Source organism: Halichoerus grypus, chromosome 1, assembly GCF_964656455.1.
Source record: "Halichoerus grypus chromosome 1, mHalGry1.hap1.1, whole genome shotgun sequence".
Lineage (NCBI taxonomy): Eukaryota > Metazoa > Chordata > Mammalia > Carnivora > Phocidae > Halichoerus > Halichoerus grypus.
The window spans coordinates 145,410,800-145,433,967 of record NC_135712.1 but is presented as its reverse complement, the minus strand read 5'-3'; the positions used below and the strand labels follow the sequence as shown (position 1 = coordinate 145,433,967).

The 23,168-nt window shown below is 39.5% G+C and overlaps 1 protein-coding gene across 4 annotated transcripts in view; it reads right to left on the bottom strand.

Annotated features, from left to right (window-relative positions):
- Positions 1–23,168, bottom strand: part of ULK4 (unc-51 like kinase 4) — a 594,792-nt gene that overhangs the window by 337,998 nt on the left and 233,626 nt on the right. For all 4 annotated transcript variants that reach the window (XM_078073211.1, XM_036080328.2, XM_078073222.1 and 1 more), the window contains one exon: positions 11,023–11,115. In XM_078073211.1, the coding sequence (XP_077929337.1) occupies positions 11,023–11,115 (93 nt within the window). The remainder of the gene's footprint in view (positions 1–11,022; positions 11,116–23,168) is intronic.

The following is a 23,168-nucleotide window of genomic DNA, read 5'->3' as shown; positions in this document are numbered from 1 at the left end:
CTCACCATGAACTTCGGGAAAAGCTCCATGATAGTAAGCAAGATAATGGAAGAAAATAAGCAGAAGTGTATACTTCCACCAGCAGCAGGCAAAAACCATGTTAAGAGTTTTTTCTTTCTGAAAACATAATGTCGAAACAGATTTCAATTACCGTTGATTTTCCTCACACATCATTCAGGAAAAGAGAATGCCTTGGATCAGTTCCTAAGGTTTTAGGTTGGTGTCCCTCCATAATTCCATCAGAAACAGAATGCTGGGGTGGAAGGAGAGAATTAATTGAATACTTACTCCGTGAGTGCTTACATAAACACTTACATTTGTTCCTATAGGAAATACTGTGATGAATTATAGCATGATTAATGTAATGACGAGGGATTTCAACCCAGGTGGTGTTTTTTAAGTCATCAGCACAGGAGGGTCCCAAACCTAGAATGAGGGAAGGAAGAGGTTCCATTGAACCGGGAACCAGGATCATATTATTAACTACATTTGTGCCAAGAGCTGCCACAGTGATAAAAATCAAAGAAGGATGGTGCCAGAACCTAGTGATGATGGCAGAGGGACACAAAGGAGAATCATGCATTTGCTCTTAACAGATCCACATGACAGTGAAGATGACTGTGTTGAGGAACTGGACCACTCTTCTAAGTAAATGTGATGTAATGAAACTTAAGAGGACTCCAAAGTCCACTGTGATATCCACTTGGGTTTGTTTTTAAAAGTGGCTCTGCTGGGTAGTTCAAAGAACAATGGACCAGGAAGTCTGATCCAAAACCTGATCTTCAAATTGACTTGGGGTTTGGGGCACACCAACTGCCTCTGGGACCTCATTTTCCTTATGTATAAAATGAAGACATTAGCCCAGTGTACTAATCATGTATTTTTATTCTATATTTTTGTTTCTTTAACATCTTGAGGCCTTGCTAACTCTGGAGGGAATGCCCCTCCCAGGGCCAACTGATTCTCAGAAACAGCAAACAACTCTCCTTTGAGCTTGCCTTTCCTGTGCAAACCAACCAATCCAGAGCCATAACCCCAACGCCTCCTTTATGGCGCTCTTCCACTCCAGGCCAGGCCGACACCCCAGGGCCAGGTACCAGATGACTAGAGATAGCCCCTATACTTCCACAGCCCAGTGAACTTATTCAAACTAGTCAAGCCTAAACCTGTTCACCCATTCCTTCCTTTGTAAACTACAATAAGGGCTCTGGTCCACATTTGCCTCTCACTTCCTATGCCTCTTGACTGACCCTGTTGCTTCTTCATGTGGCCGCCTTTGGTGTGGTATACCCCCTCCTCTTTGGATCTGTGAGAATAACACGCTATCTTTTCCAGGACAGTTTTCACCTGATCTGTTGACCTCACCACACCACACCTCAACACACCAACAGCAAAAAATCTACATTTTAAAACACCCAGATAATCTCCAAAGTTCCCTAACAGCTTTAAAATTTTAATATTTCTACATTCTCATGAATAAAGGCCAAAAAAAAAAAGTTCTATTCCTTTAGATCAGGGATCAGGAAACACTGTGTGAAAAGGGCTAGAAAGTAAATATTTCAGGCTTTGCTGGACACAAGGTCTCTGTCTCAGATGCATCTGTGTGTTTGTAAATTTTACGACTCTTTAAAAATGTCAATACCACTCTTACCTTACAGACCACGGAAAGACAGGCTGCAAGCCAGTTGGCTTTGTGGACCACAGTTTGCCAAACTCTTTAGATGACAAGGGTAAGTCAATAGACCTAAGAACATCTTGTGAAACACAAAAAGCTTTATTGAATCCCCACTCAAATTGAACATGGCTCTGCAATACACAACTGGGAAAGCACTATTTGCAAAGGTGTACAATAAACTCTAAATGCTTTCCTTAAATGTAAATGTCACAGCAAAAAAGTCAACTGAAACCATCCACTCTGACCTAGAAATAGCTTTCGATTGCAAGGTGCTATTCTACTAACAGTTTTCAAAGACAGTTAATCACCACTAGCAGTTGAAGAAAAAGAACTTCCCTGGAAAAAAAAAAAATGCTGAACTTTCCAAGAGCAAAACAATGCTTCTAACTGTTTAGAGGATAATCTCAGTGGAAGTACACAAAATACCCCAGCAAAGTTGATCATTAGGGCAATTTTAATTTAATTTCCAAATTCTCCTCAACTAATATTTAAGTACCAAGAATATATGTGTTGAACAAGGGTGCAGCACTATAATCCCAAATCAAGGCAGAGAGAAAGGAAAACAAAAAAAATAAATAAATATTTTGGTTCAAGGAACTGGTGAAAGGCACAAACCCAAAATGGCTCAGTATTTTCAATCTTTTACGCTTGCTTTATCCCCTGAAATGACCGTACTTTAGTAAGAAGTGTAGATATATACCCAATTTGAACAAGTGGCAAGGAACACTTGAACATGGGCTATGTCCACGAGAGAGGAAAGAGAAGGTAAAAATAGATGCTCAAAGGCTCGGCGCCCATTGGTAAAACCTTGTGTTTTATTCTGCGAGTGCTCGTAAAGAATAAATGGGGTAGTCACAAAAGAGTGACCCTAGAATGGAAATGGGAGCTGCAGAGACTCAGAGACTGACTTGCTTCTCATGATGAGGCTTTTTTTTTTTAAGATTTTATTTATTTATTTGACAGAGAGAGACACAGCGAGAGAGGGAACACAAGCAGGGGGAGTGGGAGAGGGAGAAGCAGGCCTCCCGCGGAGCAGGGAGTCCAATGCGGGGCTCAATCCCAGGACCCTGGGATCATGACCTGAGCTGAAGGCAGACGCTTAACGGCTGAGCTACCCAGGCGCCCCCTCATGATGAGGCTTCCTGATAGCCACAGACAACCTGAGAAGCAGCAAATCATTTCTGGAGAAATCAATTCATTCTAATTGTAACAATAAAGCGTTACTATATTACATAGTAATTTCAATCACAGATTTCATCAGAGGAAATATTTAACTGGGTAAATTCAGCTAACTGAGGGGGCAAAAACACCTAACTGGCTTATTTTAATGACAGGGAAACCTCTCAAACATCTCTGACATTTCTGATAATTTGGGCTTTTAGCTTCATCAGGCTACAAAATTTAAATTAAAATATATCATAATATGGCAAAAACAAATGTTATTAAGAATATAAATTAAAAGGCAGGGCGCCTGGGTGGCTCAGTCGTTAAGCGTCTGCCTTCGGCTCAGGTCATGATCCCAGGGTTCTGGGATCGAGCCCCGCATCAGGCTCCCTGCTCCACGGGAAGCCTGCTTCTCCCTCTCCCACTCCCCCCTGCTTGTGTTCCCTCTCTCGCTGTGTCTCTCTCTGTCAAATAAATAAATAAAATCTTAAAAAAAAAAAAGGAATATAAATTAAAAGGCAAATGCCTATGGCAGGCGTCTTGCGCAGGGGGGATGCTCTCTATGGCTCCCACGGTTCTGTTATGCAGTCGAACTAGTAAGACAGCCCCATACAGTTTGTTTCTGTTATTGAAAAACTGTTTTGTTTTTTTTTTCCTTCCAATTCCTTGTAGGGTGTTGGAGCTCTGGTTTCAATCGGTGTCACCAAACATTTCTTTCTACTGTCAAAGGGGATACCTCTTCTAGGAATACTTCCTTTGCTAATCCTTCCTCTAATCATACGAAAAGGAGAAGTAAGGAGAAGGGGCGGGAGGAAGAAGGGGAACATTTACACAGCATTTTCTGTAGACCAGACGCTAATATTACCCCCATTTTCCAGATGAGGGAACTTAGGTACAAACAAGTTAAAAAAAAAACTTGGCCAAAATCATACAACTACTTGAGTTAAATTCCTTTAGTTGCTCCCATAACCTTCTAGACATGACTGTACCTTTGAAATTATTACACTGGTTTATAGGACCCTATTGATAAATGTCTCCTCCACTAAGTCCTCAGCACCTTGAGGGGAAGAACTTTAACTGTCTCTTATCCTTGTATCATTCAGTAGTTGCTGATTAGTTGAATGAATGAACGAACGAATGAACCAAAAACCAATGAAGGAAGTCAGCTGAAGCCTGGTGACTGTAAAGGCAAAAGTATTTTTCACTGAAGGCTATACTGTGGATTCACCATGAATTTCATTTAAGAGATCACTAAAATTTTATTCTTCAAAAGGCATTTCTGTGAACCTTGCCATAAAACAAACAGCTCTAACATTTTTTGAGCAAACTAAAATGATAATCCTTAGATACAGAGCATAGACAACCTTTTGCAATTCAAGGTAAGAAGTAAATTTTGCTCCAAAAGAACTCAAGAAGTTAAAATTCAATTTGTTTGCTAAGGAAGATTTGCTGAAAGCTAATTAGCTCTTAATGGAAACGAGCTCCTGGGGTAGCGCTCTCCCTGAGAACAATGGTTCAGTGCAACCTACTGTAAAATTAAGGAGAGCGAAAAGGGCAGAGCTCAGAGGAGTTAACACATCCCTTCTGATAGTAATGTTGGACCAATGTGGTAAACAATTTACCTTTCTGCTATAAACCCAGTCAGAAACTAGATTTACCAGGGCAGAGGTGTTTAAAAAAAAAAAAAAAAATCCCAGTCAGATACAATGCAGATTTGATCACGCTCTTGTCTCTTATTTGAAGGAATAATAAATTCATAATTGTACTCTAAGGTTTTGAAGATTTCTTTATCCACTAAGAATCCTCTAAAATAAGAATAAACACAATGAAATAATGTTGCACTTGGCATAGGATGATTTAATATTCTAGTGGTTATTATTTGGTACTTTAAACTCTAAATGCAGTTGACCCTTGAACAGTACTGGTTTGAACTGCATGGGTCCGCTTATACATGGATTTTTTTTTTTATAAATACAGTACAGTATTATAAATGTCATCTCTTCTTATGATTTTCTTAATAACATTTTCTTTTCTCTAGCTTACTTTATGTATGTATGTAATACATATAACATAAAAAATATGTGTTGATTGGCTGTTTATGTTATCAGTAAAGCCTCCAGTTAATACTAGGCTACTAGTCCTTAAGTTGTGGGGGAGTTTTGACCATGCCTCTAACCCCTGCATTGTTCAAGGGTCAATTATATATACAAGATAAAATGACTATACTTCAAAGAATGTGATGCAGATGGAGCCAATAAATAAGCTAAATTTATAATAAATCATTCATGTTTATTTTATATTACTAGAAATCTATCTGTACATAAAAATTAAGGCATTCTACCCTTGATATACACTTTAGGCATTTTGCCTAAAAGTCACTGCTACCAAGTGACTGGGGACAATCTCCTAGGTTAATGAGTTACCATTTTAAGACACGGGCCAAAGTTAGGGACGGATGACACTCTTTTCAGGGTTAGACCTAACTTTGTTTTAGTTACAGTAAGCAACTAAACATAAGACATTCACAAAAACTGACCTATTATACCACAAATAAAATCCAATAAAAATTAGCAAAAACAAAAATATGATCTGATCACAAAGCAAGAAAACTAGAAATTAGTAACAAAGAGGGAATATTCACCTATCCCAATGGCAAAGGTCAAACACATATACACACAAATGCGGTAAAGGTCTGGCACACATAGGCACTCTCATACACTGCTGGTGGAGAATAAACTGCCCAGCCTAGATGGGGGGCAACTGGGAAATGTTTGTCAAAATACAAATGCTTAGACCAGTCCTTCCCAAGCTCGCCTGCACATTGTAATCACCTGGCGAGAGTCAACAATTACTGGTGCCTGGAGATTTTTATTTAGTTGGGCTGGGGTGTGGCTAGTCTTCGGACTTTTTAAAAGATTCCCCAGATGACACTAATGTACAGATAAGTTTGGGAATCGCTGGCTTATGTACCCTTTGATGAAGTAATTCCACTTTTCATTACTTATCCTACACATATATATTCACACATGGGATGAATGGCCTATGTCATTAATTTAGCTTTGTTTTATAATACCAAAAGTTTAGAAAAACATAAATGTTCACCAAAAGGGAACTTGTTAAATAAATATGGAGTATTCATAAAATGCAATGCCTATGCATCTGTTAAAAAGAAGTACAGATGGTATGTGAATTATATCCCAATAAAGCTGTGGTATGTATTTTTAAAAAGAAGTGCAGAACGGTGCATATAGCATACTACCATCTGTATGAAAAACAACACACACACACACACACACACACACGCACACACACGCACACACACACTGAGAAGAGTGGCTTTCTCTTTGGGTAAAAATATGCTTTTCTCTGTATACTCTTTCAAATACTGAAATTTGTATTGTGTTATGTATTAACTCTTAAAAAATCATCTTTTTCTCTTTTTTAGAAAGATTTATTTATATGAGGAAGAGAGAGCACGTGTGCATGCGCACATGCAAGTGGGGGGATGCGCAGAAGGAGAGAGAGAATCTTAAGCAGGCTCCACACCCAGCAAGGAGCCCGATGGAGGATCTCACAACCCTGAGATCATGACCTGAACTGAAACCAAGAGTCAGACGCTTAACCAACTGAGCCACCCAGGCACCCCTTAAAAAATAAATTTTAAAAATTAAAATGAAATATAAAATCAATCTGGTCGTATTATTCTCCAAGCAAACAGTCTGTATAAGCAATATTCAAAGGGGCATGAGAGAACATTTTGGAGTGATGGAAATATTCTGTCTTGATAGAGGTGGTGGTGCACAATTGTACATGTTTCTCAAAACTCAGAAAACTGTATAGCCAAAATAAGTGAGATCTAGTCTATGTAAATTGTCCCTCAATAAACCAGACTTAAAATAAATTTTTTTAAAGCTTATATGACAACCACACAATGGCAGCAGGAATGCAAATTGGTACAATGAATCTGGAAAACAGCTTGGCAGTATCTACTCAATCTGGGGAAGCACCAGCTCTGTGAGCTCGTACTTCCACTCCAGCATGGGTGCCCAATGGCGACATGTGCATAGATTCACCAAGGAACATGCAAAGGAAAACTCATTGGCCAAACTATTCAAGACAGCAAAAAATTGGAAAGTTGTTCAAAGTAAAATGGATTAGCAGACTACGGTGTCCGTGTGCAATGGAAAGCCAGGCAGGAGGTGATTCAGTTTGAGGAGGGGCACTGCCAAGACAAAGAAACTGTTGGCAAAGAGCATGAGCAAAAAAATACAAATGCCCCAACAATAGAGATATTCAACCACACTCACGATGAGAGAAATGTGAATTAAAACTACTCTGAAATAACCTATCTCATCACACTGGAAAAATTCCAGTTTAATGACACATTCTGATGGCAAAGCTGCAGGGAAACAGGCATCCTCAAACATGTCCCTTGGAGATGGAAAATGGTAAAATCCCCATGAAGGACAATTTGGCCATACCTTTAAAAAGGTTTTTCAAATGCATTTATCCTTTGATACCTTAACACCAACTTTAGGAATGTATCCCATAAGATGTACAAGCATACATACAAGATGATATAGAAGATTATTCATTGCAATATTGCAAGATTAGAACTCAAGTTTATCCACTGGACACTAATTAGATAAACTATGATACATCATCCATACAATGGAAGATTCTGTAACTATAAAACCTAACAGGAAAGCTCTCTATATATTGCTACAGAAACAAATGTTGGGAATACACTGTTAAATGAAAAAAAAAAATCAAGGGGCAGAGAAACATACATAATATGCTACTTGTGTGTAAAAGGGAGAAACGAGAAAATACATATTCACATTAGCTTGCATTAGGACACAACATAAAAGTGGTAAGCCATTTATGATAATGGGAAGCTGAAGGAAGAACAGAATGGGTAGAGAAAGGAACAAGACTTCTCAGGATCTATCTTTTGATATATCTATCTATATTATATATAAATCTTCATATCTTCATATCTGTATCTGTTTATATATATATGTATATGTATCTTTATATCTCTATATCTATCTGTCCATATATATATATTTCCCCCCCAATGGAAATCTATTGCCAATTCCAAAATGTTACACTTTTTTACAACTCCAGTTAGGGAAATAAAAACAAACTTCAAAGTCTAATTACTTTCCCTTCCCCATCCCTCCCGTCAAGGTGTGTGAATAGACCTTGCAAGTTGCACACAGGTTGTGCTACAGCCTGTGGGCCTAGGACCTCCCTTTCAAGGTGTGGGGTGGGGAGAAGGTGGGGTGGATGGCAATAGGTTTTTAATGCTTTGCCCTTCACCTCTGGAGCCTCAGTCAAAACTGTTTGCCTTTTCCATAAGAAAAGCAAACAAACAGGGTACCTGGGTGGCTCGGTCAGTTAAGCTTCTGCCTTCGTCTCAGGTCATGATCCCAAGGTCCTGGGATCAAGTCCCACATCCGGCTCCCTGTTCAGCAGATAGCCTGCTTCTCCCTCTCCCTCTGCCCCTCCCCCTGCTTGTGCTCTCTTGCACGCATACTCTCTCTCAAATAAATTTTAAAAAAAGGAAAGAAAGAAAAGCAAACAAACAGAAGAGTGAATCCAGAAAGAGACCTTATATACAGCAAAGGTGGTATTTAAATGGGAGGGTCATAAGTAGTTTCAGGTAACAAAATTATTTGGATATCTCTGTATTCAAATTTATCTTGCCCATTTAATCTGTTACACGGTGTTGTATATTATGGCTATATTATAATTTAAAAATTATTTTTCTCATTTTAAAAATTATTTGCCTGAGTGGAAATCTTTGTATATATAGGAGTTTTTCTCTACAGGAGATATTTCAAAGAAGAACTGAAACTGAAGGCTATGCACCTTTTACAATTAAATATAGTAAATAAACATTAAGAGGTTCAACATTGTCAGTAGGTAAGTAAATGCAAAATGAAATCTCATTTCCATCCATGAGCAAAGGTATCACCAAGAGTATGAATAAATACTGATATAAAAAATCTCCCAATAATTTTGATAAATAAAAAGGCAAATTTCAGAAAAATACATACATCTATGTATTATTGGGTACTATCTATGATTTTTTTTAAAATCGACAACCAGAAAGCAATGCCATTTATTTCTGATATGCATACTGACTTTTAACAGCCAGAAAAGATTCAGGACAGACACACACCAAAACAACAACTATTATTCCTGGGAGAGAGACCTGTGTATGGCAGTGTGGGAGGGAAACGAGGAAGCTGAGGGAACCTCTAGATTTTACTGCTGGATTGTAATACACATACAATATATTCAGATGTTACTTGTCAAAGCGAAGAAAAACATTTATCAAAATTAGTTCATTGAGGGGACGCCTGGGTGGCTCAGTAGGTTAAGCATCTGCCTTCAGCACAGGTCATGATCCTGAGATTCTGGGACCCCTGCTCTGTGGGGAGCCTTCTTCTCCCTCTCCCTCTGCCTCTCTCTCTCTCTGTCTCTCATGAAAAAATAAATCTTTTAAAAATTTGTTCATTGAATTCTGCTTGTAAAGGTAAAAAAAAAAAAAGAATAAAGTGTCTTCCAAGCTTACTCATTTTTAAAATAAAAAGATTATATATAAGTCATGAACTTCACTAGGTTCTTCCCTGCAAGGTGAGGAAATTCAGATGAATTTCATAGAGAGTTGGCAAAAAGAGGAAGGAGCTTAGAAATCATGCCACATGAGTGAGCAAGAGTTGACATTAAAAAAGTAAATGCAACCTGCCCCATCTAATGAAAGGATACAATTAGTATACAGTATTAGTACCTGGTATTAAAACTCCAGGAAAGAAGTAACTATATGAATTTATATTTGACTTCTAATACAGATACACTCTTTATAATGAAATTTCTTCTGTAGGAATAGAGAAAAGTACCTTTGAGTGATGATTTTGGAAGTCTCATTGGTCAGACTTTTAAAAGGCTATAGAGACACAGGATTTAGAATTGGCAAGGGTACATGCTCCCCAAATTCTTTTGCAACATGACATTGAGAGTACAAAGTAGTATTTATATGTCACTCTCTGGAAATGAATGAGGCTGCTCACAGCCTGGAAACAGGCCTGAAATCTACATTCAGCCTCAGCCTTGCAGATGACCCAAAGCCCGAGAGCACCTTGGCACCCCAGGGACTCAGTCATGGCACACCTCCGTGCCCTGGCCCAGCCACCAGAAAGGTTGCAGTTCAGCCTTTCACCCAATATGGAGAGTCTACAAACAGACCTTCCTGTTCACTCCTAACACTGATGGTGGCTCATCACTACGCAGTACCTTCTGTGGCAGAACAACGGAGCAGATGAAAACAAGGTGGTTGGGGCTGCGTGACTTTGTTCTTTCCTAAAGACCAACCGTAGAGGTGTCCCAAGCCAGAGGTCCTCGGCCATCACCTAACAACTACAACTAGCTGTCTTGACTGAGAGCAAGGAGGGCCTCCTCTTCTCCGCCCCTTCTACGGAGCTGGGCTCTCTCCGACAAACTCTCCCGTGCCAGACTGAAAGCAGGTGCCAGTCTCCTAGAAACTAGCTCTAAAATATTCGGCCTCATCACACGTAGTACCTTCCAAAGAGGCAAAAGCTCTCCCTTGCTGAATAAAAGTATGTCAATTTAACAAAATGGTAGAAAATAAGAGTCTATAAATACCAGACAGATTTAATAAACAACTGCTCAGTACAATAGGAAGCACCAATTGACATTTTTTAAAATGTGTGTTAGTTTTTTCTCTTTAAAGAATTTATAATTTTTTTAAAGATTTTATTTATTTATTTGACAGAGGGGGGGGGCACAAGCAGGGGGAGTGGCAGGCAGAGGAAGAAACAGGCTCCCCACCGAGCAGGGAGCCTGATGCAGGACTCGATCCCAGGACCCTGCGATCATGACCTGAGCCGAAGGCCACCCAGGTGCCCCAAGAATTTATAATTTTAAAGCATCATGAATTCCAGAGTATCCAAATCCAATAAGGGATAAAAATATGAGAATGAGACCAAAACCGCATAAACGTGAGATACCATAAACCCTCAAACTTGAGAAATGACCACTTCGGTAACTCAATTGTTAATCTTTCAGAATCTCATCATCTTTAACGTTTTTAGAACATATGAAATTCATTCTATAGATGAAAAACAAGAAAAACAAAGCTGGAGTTACAGTACCTGGTGAAAGCCGGGTTGTGTTCCGTCATGGCTACTAGCAGTTTCAGAGCGTATGCTGGGACTGGGCCTGGCTCTGTGAGGATGTGCTCATACCTGCGATGATAAAGTGATGAAAAAAGGACTCAGTGGTTTTCTTCGCTTAACCTCTCCTCTGAACAACGGAAGCAATACACCATAAGGTGCAAACATAAAGACACCGAGATAAACGTATGAGCTATAGGACCTGCACAGGACACTTAACCTCATGGAACTTCCAAGAGCTTCACTTGGCAGCAGGGGGTGAGGACACTGACCTGCCTCACAGAGATCTCTTTGGGGGAAGATTCAATGAGACAATCCAGTAAAAGGATTAGTATTGGGCTGCATGCATAGTAAGAGACCAATAAAAATTAGGCAGTTGTGGCAGGGTCCCCAGGAGCACCCTCAAGTTCAGAGATGTGCTCGTGATAGATACTCAGTAGAGCTTCATGGTTGGAACATACAGATGAATCCTAAGGGAGAAGGACACAGGTGGAGACTGGAGGATTCTGTGCACATCCTTATGCTCTCCTCCCATGAGAGGTCAGAGAACAATCTTTTCCCCAGCAACAAAAATGCAACACATGTGTGGGATATTTCTGCCCCTAAGAGACTCAAGTGACCAAGGTTTTTACTGGGGGCTGGACACATCAGCAACCTCTAACAAGAATCAAAACCCCTCCCAGGAGGAAAGCAGACATTCAGCGTAAACCCTGCTGTCTGCACAATAGGCCAGGCAGCCCGAACTACACCCAGCAGTTAAATGGTGACTGGAAACACTATGAGCACCAATTTCTAAGACGCCAGCCTGCCGAGGGCCGGCCTATCACCCCGCAAGCCGGCCTTTCTTAGGGGAACAGTCGCAGACCTGCTATGTTAACTCTTTTCTGCACAGTATTCTTCTTACGAAAACTTTAAAATCTGAAATGAAAATTACTACCAGAGAGAATAAAACTAAAAAATAAATGAATAAAAGTTCTTTTTTTTTTTAAAGATTTTATTTATTTATTTGACAGAGAGAGACACAGCGAGAGAGGGAACACAAGCAGGGGTGGGAGAGGGCAGGAGCCCAGTGTGGGGCCATGACCCAAGCTGAAGGCAAATGCCCAACGACCGAGCCACCCAGGTGCCCCAATGAGTAAAAGTTCTTTATTAACTGAAAATTTCCACAACACAGTTCAGACTGCGCCCCCATGTTATTTGTGAGGCAGACGCTGGTTTGCAGACCGCGTCTTACCTACTCAAGTTCAGCTATCTGGTCTACAGCACTGTGGAGGAGTTCAAGAAATAAGTGTCAGGTGAAGGGATGGACAGACAGTTGGAGAAATGGATGGACACATGAACAGATGAACAAACAAACCAATTAACTTTATGACTCTACTCTCTGGAACAACCAACAACTAAAAAGGGAGTAAACTATCTCCCCAAACCCAAAATGTATATTTAAAAATCCATGACATGAAGCGGATGTTTTTCATCTGGAGAATAGGGCCCCAGGCTCTTACTCAGAGTCTCTTTACTCTCATTTTGGAAATCATTATATAACAAGCTTAATTATGCAGCCTCTAATCCCACAGCCATTAAAAAGGAGCCAAGTAAAGGTAAGAGAGGGACTATTACAGAAAGAAGTGGGACTTGAAGGCATAGGAAAAAAAAAAAAAAAAGCAAACCCAAGAACTCCAGAGAGAAGTCTGGGGAGCATTTAATGCAGAAGCAGCAGCTGCTCATACCTCAATGGGACCAGAGGGCCCATTACACATCATATTGCTCAAAATGGGGGTAGTGAGTCAAGAAAATGTTAAATTGGGTAGAGTGCTCTGTTCAAGGAGGCAGGAAGTACCATATTTTAGAAAGATTTCTTATAAAATATTTTTAAATTATAGCAATTAAAAGTTTTGCCTAGGTATGACAAAGATAAAAGTCAAAATGCCAATCATTCATAATAAAATCATAAATGTTAATAAATCAAAGAGAACGGTATGTTAAAAAAAAATACAGCACAACCTAAGCATCAGTAATTTCAGGAATGAAAAAAATCAAATTTAGGAAAACAATACGTTTTATCATCTGAATAAAACAAAATTGAAGGAAATACCTTTAGAGGTGATAAAAGTGTATTCATAAAATTTAACATCCAGTTTGAACTCTTTTTTTTAATTTTATTTTATTATGTTATGTTAATCACCATACATTACATCATTAGTTTTTGATGTAGTGTTCCATGATTCATTGTTTGCGTATAACACCCAGTGCTCCATGCAATACGTGTCCTCCTTAACACCCATCACCGGGCTAACCCATCCCTCCACCTCCCTTCCCTCTAGAACCCTCAGTTTGTTTCTCAGAGTCCATAGTCTCTTATGGTTTGTCTCCCCCTCCAATTTCCCCCCCTTCATTTTTCCCTTCCTACTATCATCTTTTTTTTTTTAACATATAACGAACTCTTTTTAAAAAAGGAACTCAGCATATTAGAGAGAAATCATTATTCCTTTCTCGAGGAGTCTTGTAAAATCAAAAGCTCTTACATCCTAAGTTGGGGGCACCCAAGACGACCTTCAGGTTTAATGGTTTGCTAGAAAGACTCACAGAAAAGGTGTTACGCTAACAATTATGGTGTGTTACAGTGAAAACCGGCGTAGATGAAAGGCACTTAGGGCAGAGTCCAGGCAGGACCAGGAGCAAGAAGCCAGTTGTCCTTGCCCAGTGGAGGTGGGTGGACAGAGCTCAGCCTCCAAGCAACACTGCAGACAGCACACGGGATGTGCTGCCAGCCAGGGAAGCTCCCTGGAGCACTGGTGTCAAGAGTGGCATTAGGGATCAGTCACATGGGCATGGCCATGTGTCTGTGAGCTAACCTTAGTTGCTCAGTCTCCAACCCCTCCAGAGGTCAAGCCGATAAGCTATAGTCCAAGGCCCCCACCAAAATTCACATTGTTAGCATAAAGTATCTGGCACGGCTCAAGGTCCCCTGTATACAGACTCTCTTATCAGAAAGGATAGTATAGAGGCTCAGAAATTATCTCCCTGAAGAAGGTCAAGGGCCAGTCTCTTTGTAGCATGTAGGGCTTGAACACCCCACACTTGCTAAGTTAGCTCTTCAGGGCACACATCCTGAAAAGCAAAACTGAGGCACTGAGTTGAAAGTGAGGCATTAAGTCAGATAAGGGAAGGATGTACCCTGCAGCTGCCTACCAGTATGTGGAAATTGTCATCCAGAGAATTTCAACTGAAGTGGGGATGGGAGGCTTCTGATGAGTCACACAAACACACTGGACGACGGGCCCCCCCTTGTCCCCATTCCCAGACTTAGCTGAATCACCAAGGAAAGGACCACAAGCCTATGAATTTAAAAAAGCTTCCCATGTAATCTTCTGTAGTTTTCTTGTGGAAAGTACAAGAGAAAATATGGGCAACTGGTTAGAAATGTAATAAACAATCCCAAGAAGACTGAGAAAACACAAACTATTTTAAAATAGAGTTAACTGGAATATGTAGAATCTACATTTAAAAAGAACACGGATGAAGCTTGACTGACTGAAATTCAAATGTCTTAGGTTGTTTGAGGTTATCTAACCTTGAAATGGGAGGGAAAGATGAAGCCTATACCAGCCTAATGCATGAGAATTTTCCTAAAGAATATTGTTATGTTTTTCTCCCCTTGGAAAAAGAAGGATAGGATTCATAATAGATACGTTTAGAATACAAATACTGAATATATTGAATATACTTTCATTTCATCAAAGATAGGTTTGTAATAGTCAGCAAGAACTAGCCAGAAGAATGCTGTGATTTATTAAGCTTGTCTTCTGAACAGAGATAAAGCAGCTGAGCTAATGGTAATTGGATCTCTCACTCCTCTGAATGTGACTTGGTGGGAAACAAACAGTGATGAGTCCAGACTACTGAAAAGGCTTGGAAGGACAGTGACCCAGGGAAGAGCTGGCCCATTCTGATGGACAGGGGCTGGAGAGGAGCACTCCAAGTGCCCTGAGCCTAGATACAGACTAAGATCGCTCACAACATATGCCCCCACTCTTCTTCGTCTAGAATCCTCCCAAATAAGGGGTCTTTTCCAGGTCCCAAACAGCTGAACCCAGGCAGGAAAAGCCATTCGTACTAAATCCATATCTATCCCAAAGGAGAGAACACTTCTAAAAATCACATATTCAGGGATCCAAGGGATGGTCTCTTCCCTATCTTGCTAAGTGAAACTGGTGAAACTGGTGCCCAATTAGGTAAGCTGGCAGGAAGCGGAAACAGGCTATCAAAATAACTCTGCATTATTGGAAGAAGCTACTCTGGGGAAGGGAGCAAAGATTTGGCCAAGTGGAAAGAAGTATCTATTCTGCTGGGGGAAAAGGGGAGGCCGATATCTTGAAGAGGTCCAGTCTGCTTGGAGTAAGCCACAAATTCACATTTCTACATCTCAATGGAGTGGGCTCTGAGAATTTTAGGGGAAAGAAGGATTCCAGAATATCCAAGGAACTTTAGAGGGAAGTACAATGAGGAAGATCCTGCTAAATGAAAAAATGAATTACTTTACAAAATCATAATAATTATTAAGTGTTGTAGGATCAAGAACATACATATAAATTAAGGAAAGAAAGGTGACATACATTGGACAAGAAAGAGTGATCTTAGAAAGGGGGTTAGAATGGTTAGGACATATCTTATGAAAATATATCACCAATAAATTAAGAATTTAAGTAAAAAATTTTAACTTCCATTAAAATCCTAAAATGAGTAAATATTCACATAATCTTGAGTGAAGCACTCTGTAGCATGACGATCAGAAAGGAATCAAAAAACATTTACAGCTTTAGGGGCACCTGGGTGGCTCAGTCGTTAAGCGTCTACCTTTGGCTCAGGTCGTGGTCCCAGGGTGCTGGGATTGAGCCCCACATCGGGCTCCCTGCTCAGCGGGGGACCTGCTTCTCCCTCCCCCACTCCCCCTGCTTGTGTTCCCTCTCTATGTCTCTCTCTGTCAAATAAATAAATAAAATCTTTAAAAAAAAAAAAAACATTTATAGCTTTAAAGTTTTTAAGTAGTATTTCTCAACGGCAAAACCTCCATAAATAAATCAAATGAGAGAAAAATTTGCAGAATGTTGGTAGAACAGAGTGGATATTCTTAATATATAAAAAGCTATTGCCAACCAATAAACAACCAAAAAAAAAAAAAAATGGACAAAATCCATCTAAGAAGAATATAAATGGCCAAGAAGCATGGAGGGAAATGGCCAACTTCACTAATATCTAAAGGAATTCAAGAGATAACAAGGGTACAGCAAAATAGGTTCATAAAGGGAAGCTGGTAATATAAACTCTTCATCATCTCTGAAAAAAATTGCCAAAACCTATCAAATGCCGTTAAAAAGGTACATAATTTTATTATAGTGATTCCAACCCTAGAGATTCAACAAAAAGAAATAGTATGTACCCAAAGATGTAGCTCAAAAAGTGGCTCTTTGCAGCAGTATATATAATTATGAAATACTGGGAAAATCCTAGATATTCAGTAACTGGAAATTATTTAAATCATTTTTAGTACATTTATAAATGTAGATAAGTAGATTACAAGACAGTAATCTACTTATATTAGGATAGACAGAGATATTCACAGTATGGTGTCTGGGAATTGGCAGGAAAGATAGGTTCTCAGGAGGAAATTTCAGAAAAGACTAAGTAAATCTCACCACAAATGGAGAAACCATATTGGAGAGCAGGCAGATATTAACATAAAACGGTAGGCAAGAGGCAAAATGTGGAGAGCCTTGAATGGCTGGATAAGTACTGTGAATGTTACTTTCTACAATGCAAAGGTTTTTGAGCAAGTGAAAAATGTGAAGAAGGCAGTGTGTTTAAAGGCATATCTAACAGAATGCAAGATGGATTCAAAGCTCAGAGCTTAGAGGAAAGAGATGTGTGGGGGTTAGCTCAAGAGAAGGCTGCCAAACAGCAAAGGCGTGAAGGTGAAACCCGCCTTTGGAGAACGCTGAGGACCTCCCCACCAGATGGCTGTGAGAAAGGAGTAGATAACCTACTCTTAGGCATTTTCTGTACAGTTTTGTCCAAAATGTGAACTAGGTGATATCTTGAGTCAACTCCAAAATTTTATGAACTGAGAAAGGTATGAACCAAATAAAGAGTTGATATCTTGAGAGTTTTTCAGTCTGGTGATTTTTATGTGACCTGAGTTCTACATGATATTCCATTGTCTTGCATGGATGCATAGATATTTAAGTACATCAGAAGTTAAATGGATACATAAGTGGATGGGAAAATAGACAAATGGCATATATAAACATATATATTTATATATATTTTAATATTTTTAAGTGAAAGAAAGGTAGGTGTGACTTCAAAATAAGTGTTAAATACAATTTCAGATAGTAAACCCTCATCTCTTCTGGATTTCTTCAACAAAACCAACAGCAAATTTTTATTACAAAGGCCTGAAAGGCTTAAAAAAAAAAAAAAGGCTTCAATAAAGCAACACGCAAGGTTAACCAAATAATACCCAAAGAACTGGAGCAATATCACTATCCTGATTCAGAAGGATACAAGAATATTTACCCCTACTTTAACTCTGAGATTACCCTACTTTAGATTCCTATAGGTTGTATCCCAGGAGGGATCACTGTACCTAAATGCACTGATTTAGGTAGACAGTCAAAACATAGAAGGATTAAGTAAAAGGAACAAAGTAGAACATTATGATGCTTCTTTCTACTACAAAAATAGTTGTGATTTAAATTTTATCTTCAAAATAAAATTATCTAACAAAAAGCTAAAATTGAAATACTCTGTCTATTCTGATTTCCATCAGAGATGGTCAAGTTCACATCTGTTTTAACATAGGATATTTGTGGTTAAGGGAGACAAAGACACAATAAAAACCATCTGGATGCCCATTAAGCCACCAACATATAAGCCAGGTAGTCAAACTCATGACTTTTACTGGATATTATTTCAAAACCAGATAAAGAGCTCTACGGTATATTGCCACTAATGGAATCCACTTACAAATTCCAATTTCTAAGAGGAAATACAATTCTAATTTGTAAAAAATATAGCCCTGAGATTCTAAAAAACAAAGTCTTAATAATTTATAAAGTCATTATGGCCCTGATGATTGCACAGGTCACAAGAGAATTATAAAGAAGAAAGGCAATACTCATTTTCCCCAGGAGAGAAATGCTGAATGCCATATTGTCATAAAAACACTGTAAGCACATTTATATCAGCATGATCTCTTTTCAAAACACACAAAGCTAAAAGAAAATATGAAAACTAAAATCCATGTTGGCAAAGTACTTCCAGCCTAGCAAAGGCAAATTCCATAGAGATTTTCCCCATGGCTTGCTACCTCGCATGAAGCCTTTCCTGACTATCCTACCTAAAACAACCCCTTCCTCATTCCCCTTACGATCATTCTCTATCCCGACACTGTTTTATGTTTTGTTTTTCTTTACAGTGCTCACAATTAACTGCAATCATCTTATTTATTTGGTTACTGCTTTATCTTACCCACCAGAATGTAATTGCACTGAGGGGCAGGGATCCAATCTTACCCACCATAGCATCCCCAGTGCCTGGCACGTGGAAGTCACTCAATATATATTTATTGAAGGAAGGAAGGAAGGGAGGGAGGGAGGGAGGGTGGGCTGGCTTTAAACCTCGTATGCACAATCACACAATGTAGTACGAATGACATGATCTACCTTTGTATGAATATTAAAATTCCCTCTTCCCCAAGAAAAGCAATGGTGTCTTTCCTGAGTGAAGGATTTAGTCCCATTTATGGCTAAATACTGAAAGAGAAATGCCCTCACCTTGTGGAACAAGTCTCAGAAAAAAACATTCAGTCAGGAGATACTGACTTTTGATACTAAAAGTTCATTGATAATGACTTTGATATTCGACTTCTGAGAGGTGCCAATTTTAACTGATAAAGTCACTCTGGACTTAAGTTTCATTAAATATTGCCTCTTCTGCATGAACCTTTCGAATCAAATCTTGTCTCTCTGCTGAAGGAAATCATAGCAATTTCCTGAGTATATATGGTTATCTTTCTTTCCAGAAAAAAACTTTGTCTCATGAATCAGTTATGGTAGTGGCATTCCAACCATCTTGGAAGAGGCAAAACTGAAGGAGGGAAGGAGAGGAGCAGGAAGTGAGGGCACACGCACCAAGTGTGGCAGAGCCAAGATTTCATCACAAGTATATTCTAATCACAAGACCCAGACTACCAAGAGCCAACATCACCGACTTGAACATGCAGAGCCTTCTCAAGCTGGTGGCAGACGAGGAACTCAGAAAGGTTGCCAGCACGAGGGAGGTTTGACAACTGTTGCTGACATAAAGATGGAGGGGCCCGTGAGAAGAAATGTGGGTGCCTAACGGAATGCAAGGCAGCACAGAAACAGGGACTTTGGTCCTACAACAGTGCACTGGAGTGAATAATGGCCCCATAGGATATGTCCAAGTCCTAACGCCCAGGACCTGAATGTGATGTTATTTGGAAGAGGCTTTGCAGATTTGGTTAAGGATCTCAAGATAATTCAGGTAGGCCTTAAACATAATGACAGATGTCCTTATACCAGAAAAGCAGAGGCAAACTCGAGGCAGACTCAGGGAAGAAAGCCATATGAAGACAGAGGCAGAGACTGGAGTGGATGCTGCTATAAACCCAAGATTGCTGGCAGCCCTCAGAAACCAGGAGAGAGGCACGGTTTCTCCCTCGGAGCCTCCAAAAGGAACCAACGCTGCCAAGACTTTGACTTTGAACTTCTGACCTCCTCAACTGTCAAAGAATAAACCTCTGTTGTTTTAAGCCAGTCAGGGTGTGGCAATTCAGCCTTAAGAAACTAATGCAAACTACAAGAAAAAGAATTCTGTCAACAACCTGACCGAGCCCAGAAGCAGGTTTCTCCCATAGTCTCCAGGCAACGACTCAGCGCAGCAGACACCTGACTTCAGCAGATAAGATCCTGAAAAGAGAACCCGGTCACGCTGTGTCAGACTTCCCACCTACAGAGCTAAGTAGATGTTGATTTAAGAACCACTAAGTATGTGATAATTTGTTATGCATCAATGTGCATCTAATGGAATATTTAGAGTTTAATATTCTTGTATTATTACATTAGTTATAATACTCATGATGCAATGTTACAAAGAAGTTTTGGTGGTGAGCATCTTTTTCTTGTTCCTGATCTTAATGGAAAAGCCCTTGAGTTGTATTTCAAAACTGTGATCAAAAGAGTTCTGGGAGATGGTAATAGATAAGCCATAGGAAATAGTGTCTTAAGGTCATAAAATGTTGAGAAACACTGAGCTTCAGAAAGTTAAATGGGTGAATTGTGAAATTCAAAAGCCAAGGGATAGTAAACACACAGAACGGTTCAGAAAGAACATGTGTTCTGTGGCACGTTTATGAACATTACATAGGCACACTGTTGAAGGAAGTTGGCTTCAATATTTAATTTATACTTAGCTAAACATTTCTATTTGTAGGACTTACAAGATTTCTTCAGTTAAAAAATATTAATGTCTGAAATATTTGGCTCTACCAGACAGTACATGTTCCATAAAGGCTGTACCTATCTTGGTCATTATTATGTTCCCAGAAACTAGAAATATGCCTCTACAGCAAGAGGTACTCAATTAGTACCAGGGAATAAATAAGCTGATTAGGAGAAAAAGCATTCTCTCCCCAGCTCACTTCATATAACTATCCCATGCAGATGTCCACTGGAAATAAGCTGGCCTGTTTACTGCTCACCTCTCTGCACCTTCCACACCTTTGCTTACCCCAATCTTGCCTAGAAGACCCACTGCTTTTCTATGCAACCCTACCTAGATTTCAAAATCTAACTGAAATACTACCTCTCTATCCATGGTATTATAATTCTCCACATAGAAAAGACACTGAACAAATACTTACAACTAAAGTTCATCTCTTCAGAAAGCAAAGCAGGTACACTGCGAAGAGATAACACTTCTTTTATATTAATTCATTAATTTATATAGAAAACAATCCAGCCAGGATATTTATGATAGATGAGGTGATGGTTAATTTTATGTGTTAAACTGACTGGGCCACACAAGCACAGTTATTTGGTCAAACATGATTCTGGGTCTGTCTGGATGCGATTAACATTTGAGTCAGGAAACGACATAAAGCAGATTGCCCTGCCTAGTGTGGGTGGGCCTCATCCAATCAGTTCAAGACCTGAGTAAAACAAAAAGGCTGAGTGAAAGGGAACTCCTCTGTTCTACTGCCTTGAGCTGACACATTGTTCTTTGGCTGCCTTTGGACTGGAAACATTGGCTCTTCTTGAGTTTCCAGCCTGTCCGCTTTCAGACTAGTGTGTACCCTACCAGCTGTCCTGGTTCTCAGGCCTTTGGACTCAAGCCAGAACTACACCATGGGCTCTCTGGGTCTCCAGCTTGCTGACTGCCGTTCTTGGGACTTCTCAGCCTCTACAGTCATGTGAGCAAATTTCCTTATTGTAAATCTTTTTCTCTACATACTTACATCCTATCGGTTCTATTTTTCTGAGAACCATAACTAATATTTAATAAGGTATTTATTCTTACAACTGAGTTTTCATTCATATCACTAGCAGTTCTGATAAGCACCTAGAACACAGGTATTACATGGTATTTAACAAGATTAAATTACTGTCCTCCCTGAAATTTTGTTAAAGCTTTTGGAAAAGACATCTATTCTTTCCCGAGGATCAACACCCAGGAGCCATTTAACCACCAAGTAGAAAGAGCCTCTCTGAGAACAAAGCCACATAGCTATAGGCAGAGCAGAGAGAAGGTGAGAAAGACACAAACACACAGGAATGTTGACTTCACTCACACCCCTGAATCCAGCTATATTTGATGCCAGCACAAGCTCATAATGTGAGCACATGAGTATTTTCCAAATTAGTTTGAGTGTTACCGTTTGCAAATAAAATAGTCTTAACTAATGCAACACTTCTGTGTAAAAACTGGGAAGCCTACTGTATATGTGCATGAAAAGTCTATCCCCTTGGCTTTAGCCAAAGTATTAAGGTCAAAGAAAGATTAAAACTTTAACAAAATTATGGGGCGCCTGGGTGGCTCAGTCAGTTAAGCGTCTGCCTTCAGCTCAGGTCATGATCCCAGGGTCCTGGGATTGAACCCCACATTGGGCTCCCTGCTCAGCAGAGAGCCTGCTTCTCTCTCTCCCTCTGCTGCTCCCCCTGCTTGTGCTCTGTCAAATAAATAAATAAAATCTTTAAAAAAAAAAACTTTAACAAAATTAAAAATGTGGATATTAATATGTAGATTTGACAAGCCAAAGCCCGATGCCATGTTACTCTTATAAACTGTAGAAACTTCACAATTCTTTTATTAAAGTACAACTGACATACAAGATTTTATTAGTTTCAGGTGTATATCATGGGATTTGATATTTTTATACATTATAAAATGATCCCTGTGATAAGTCTAGTTACCATTATCTGTCACCATACAGTTACTACAATATTATTGCTGATGTTCTGTAAGTGTACACGACATCCTGTAACTTATTATTTTATAACTGCAAGTTTATACCTCTTAACCCCCTTCACCTATTTCGCCAGCCCCAGCCCCTTTCCCCATCCACTTCGGGTAACCAACAGTTATTTCCTGTATCTACGAAGCTGTTTTTGTTTTGTTTAATTGTTTTTTTTTTTAGATTTCACATATAAGTGAAACCATACGGTATTTGTCTTTCTCTGTCTGCCTTATTTCACTTAGCATAATATCCTCTAGGTCCATTCATGTTGTCACAAATGGCAAGATTTCTCATGATTCTTAAGCCATATATTTACCTACTCAATGAAGAACATGAATTTTCTATGATTAGCATTTCTTTTTTTTTTTTTTTTAAGATTTTATTTATTTATTTAACAGAGAGAGACGCAGCAAGAAAGGGAACACAAGCAGGGGGAGTGGGAGAGGGAGAAGCAGGCTTCCCACTGAGCAGGGAGCCAGATGGGGATCATGACCTGAGCCAAAGGCAGATGCTTAACACTGAGCCACCCAGGCGCCCCTGATTAGCATTTCTAAACTTACAGTCATCAACAGTTATCATCAAAGACCAA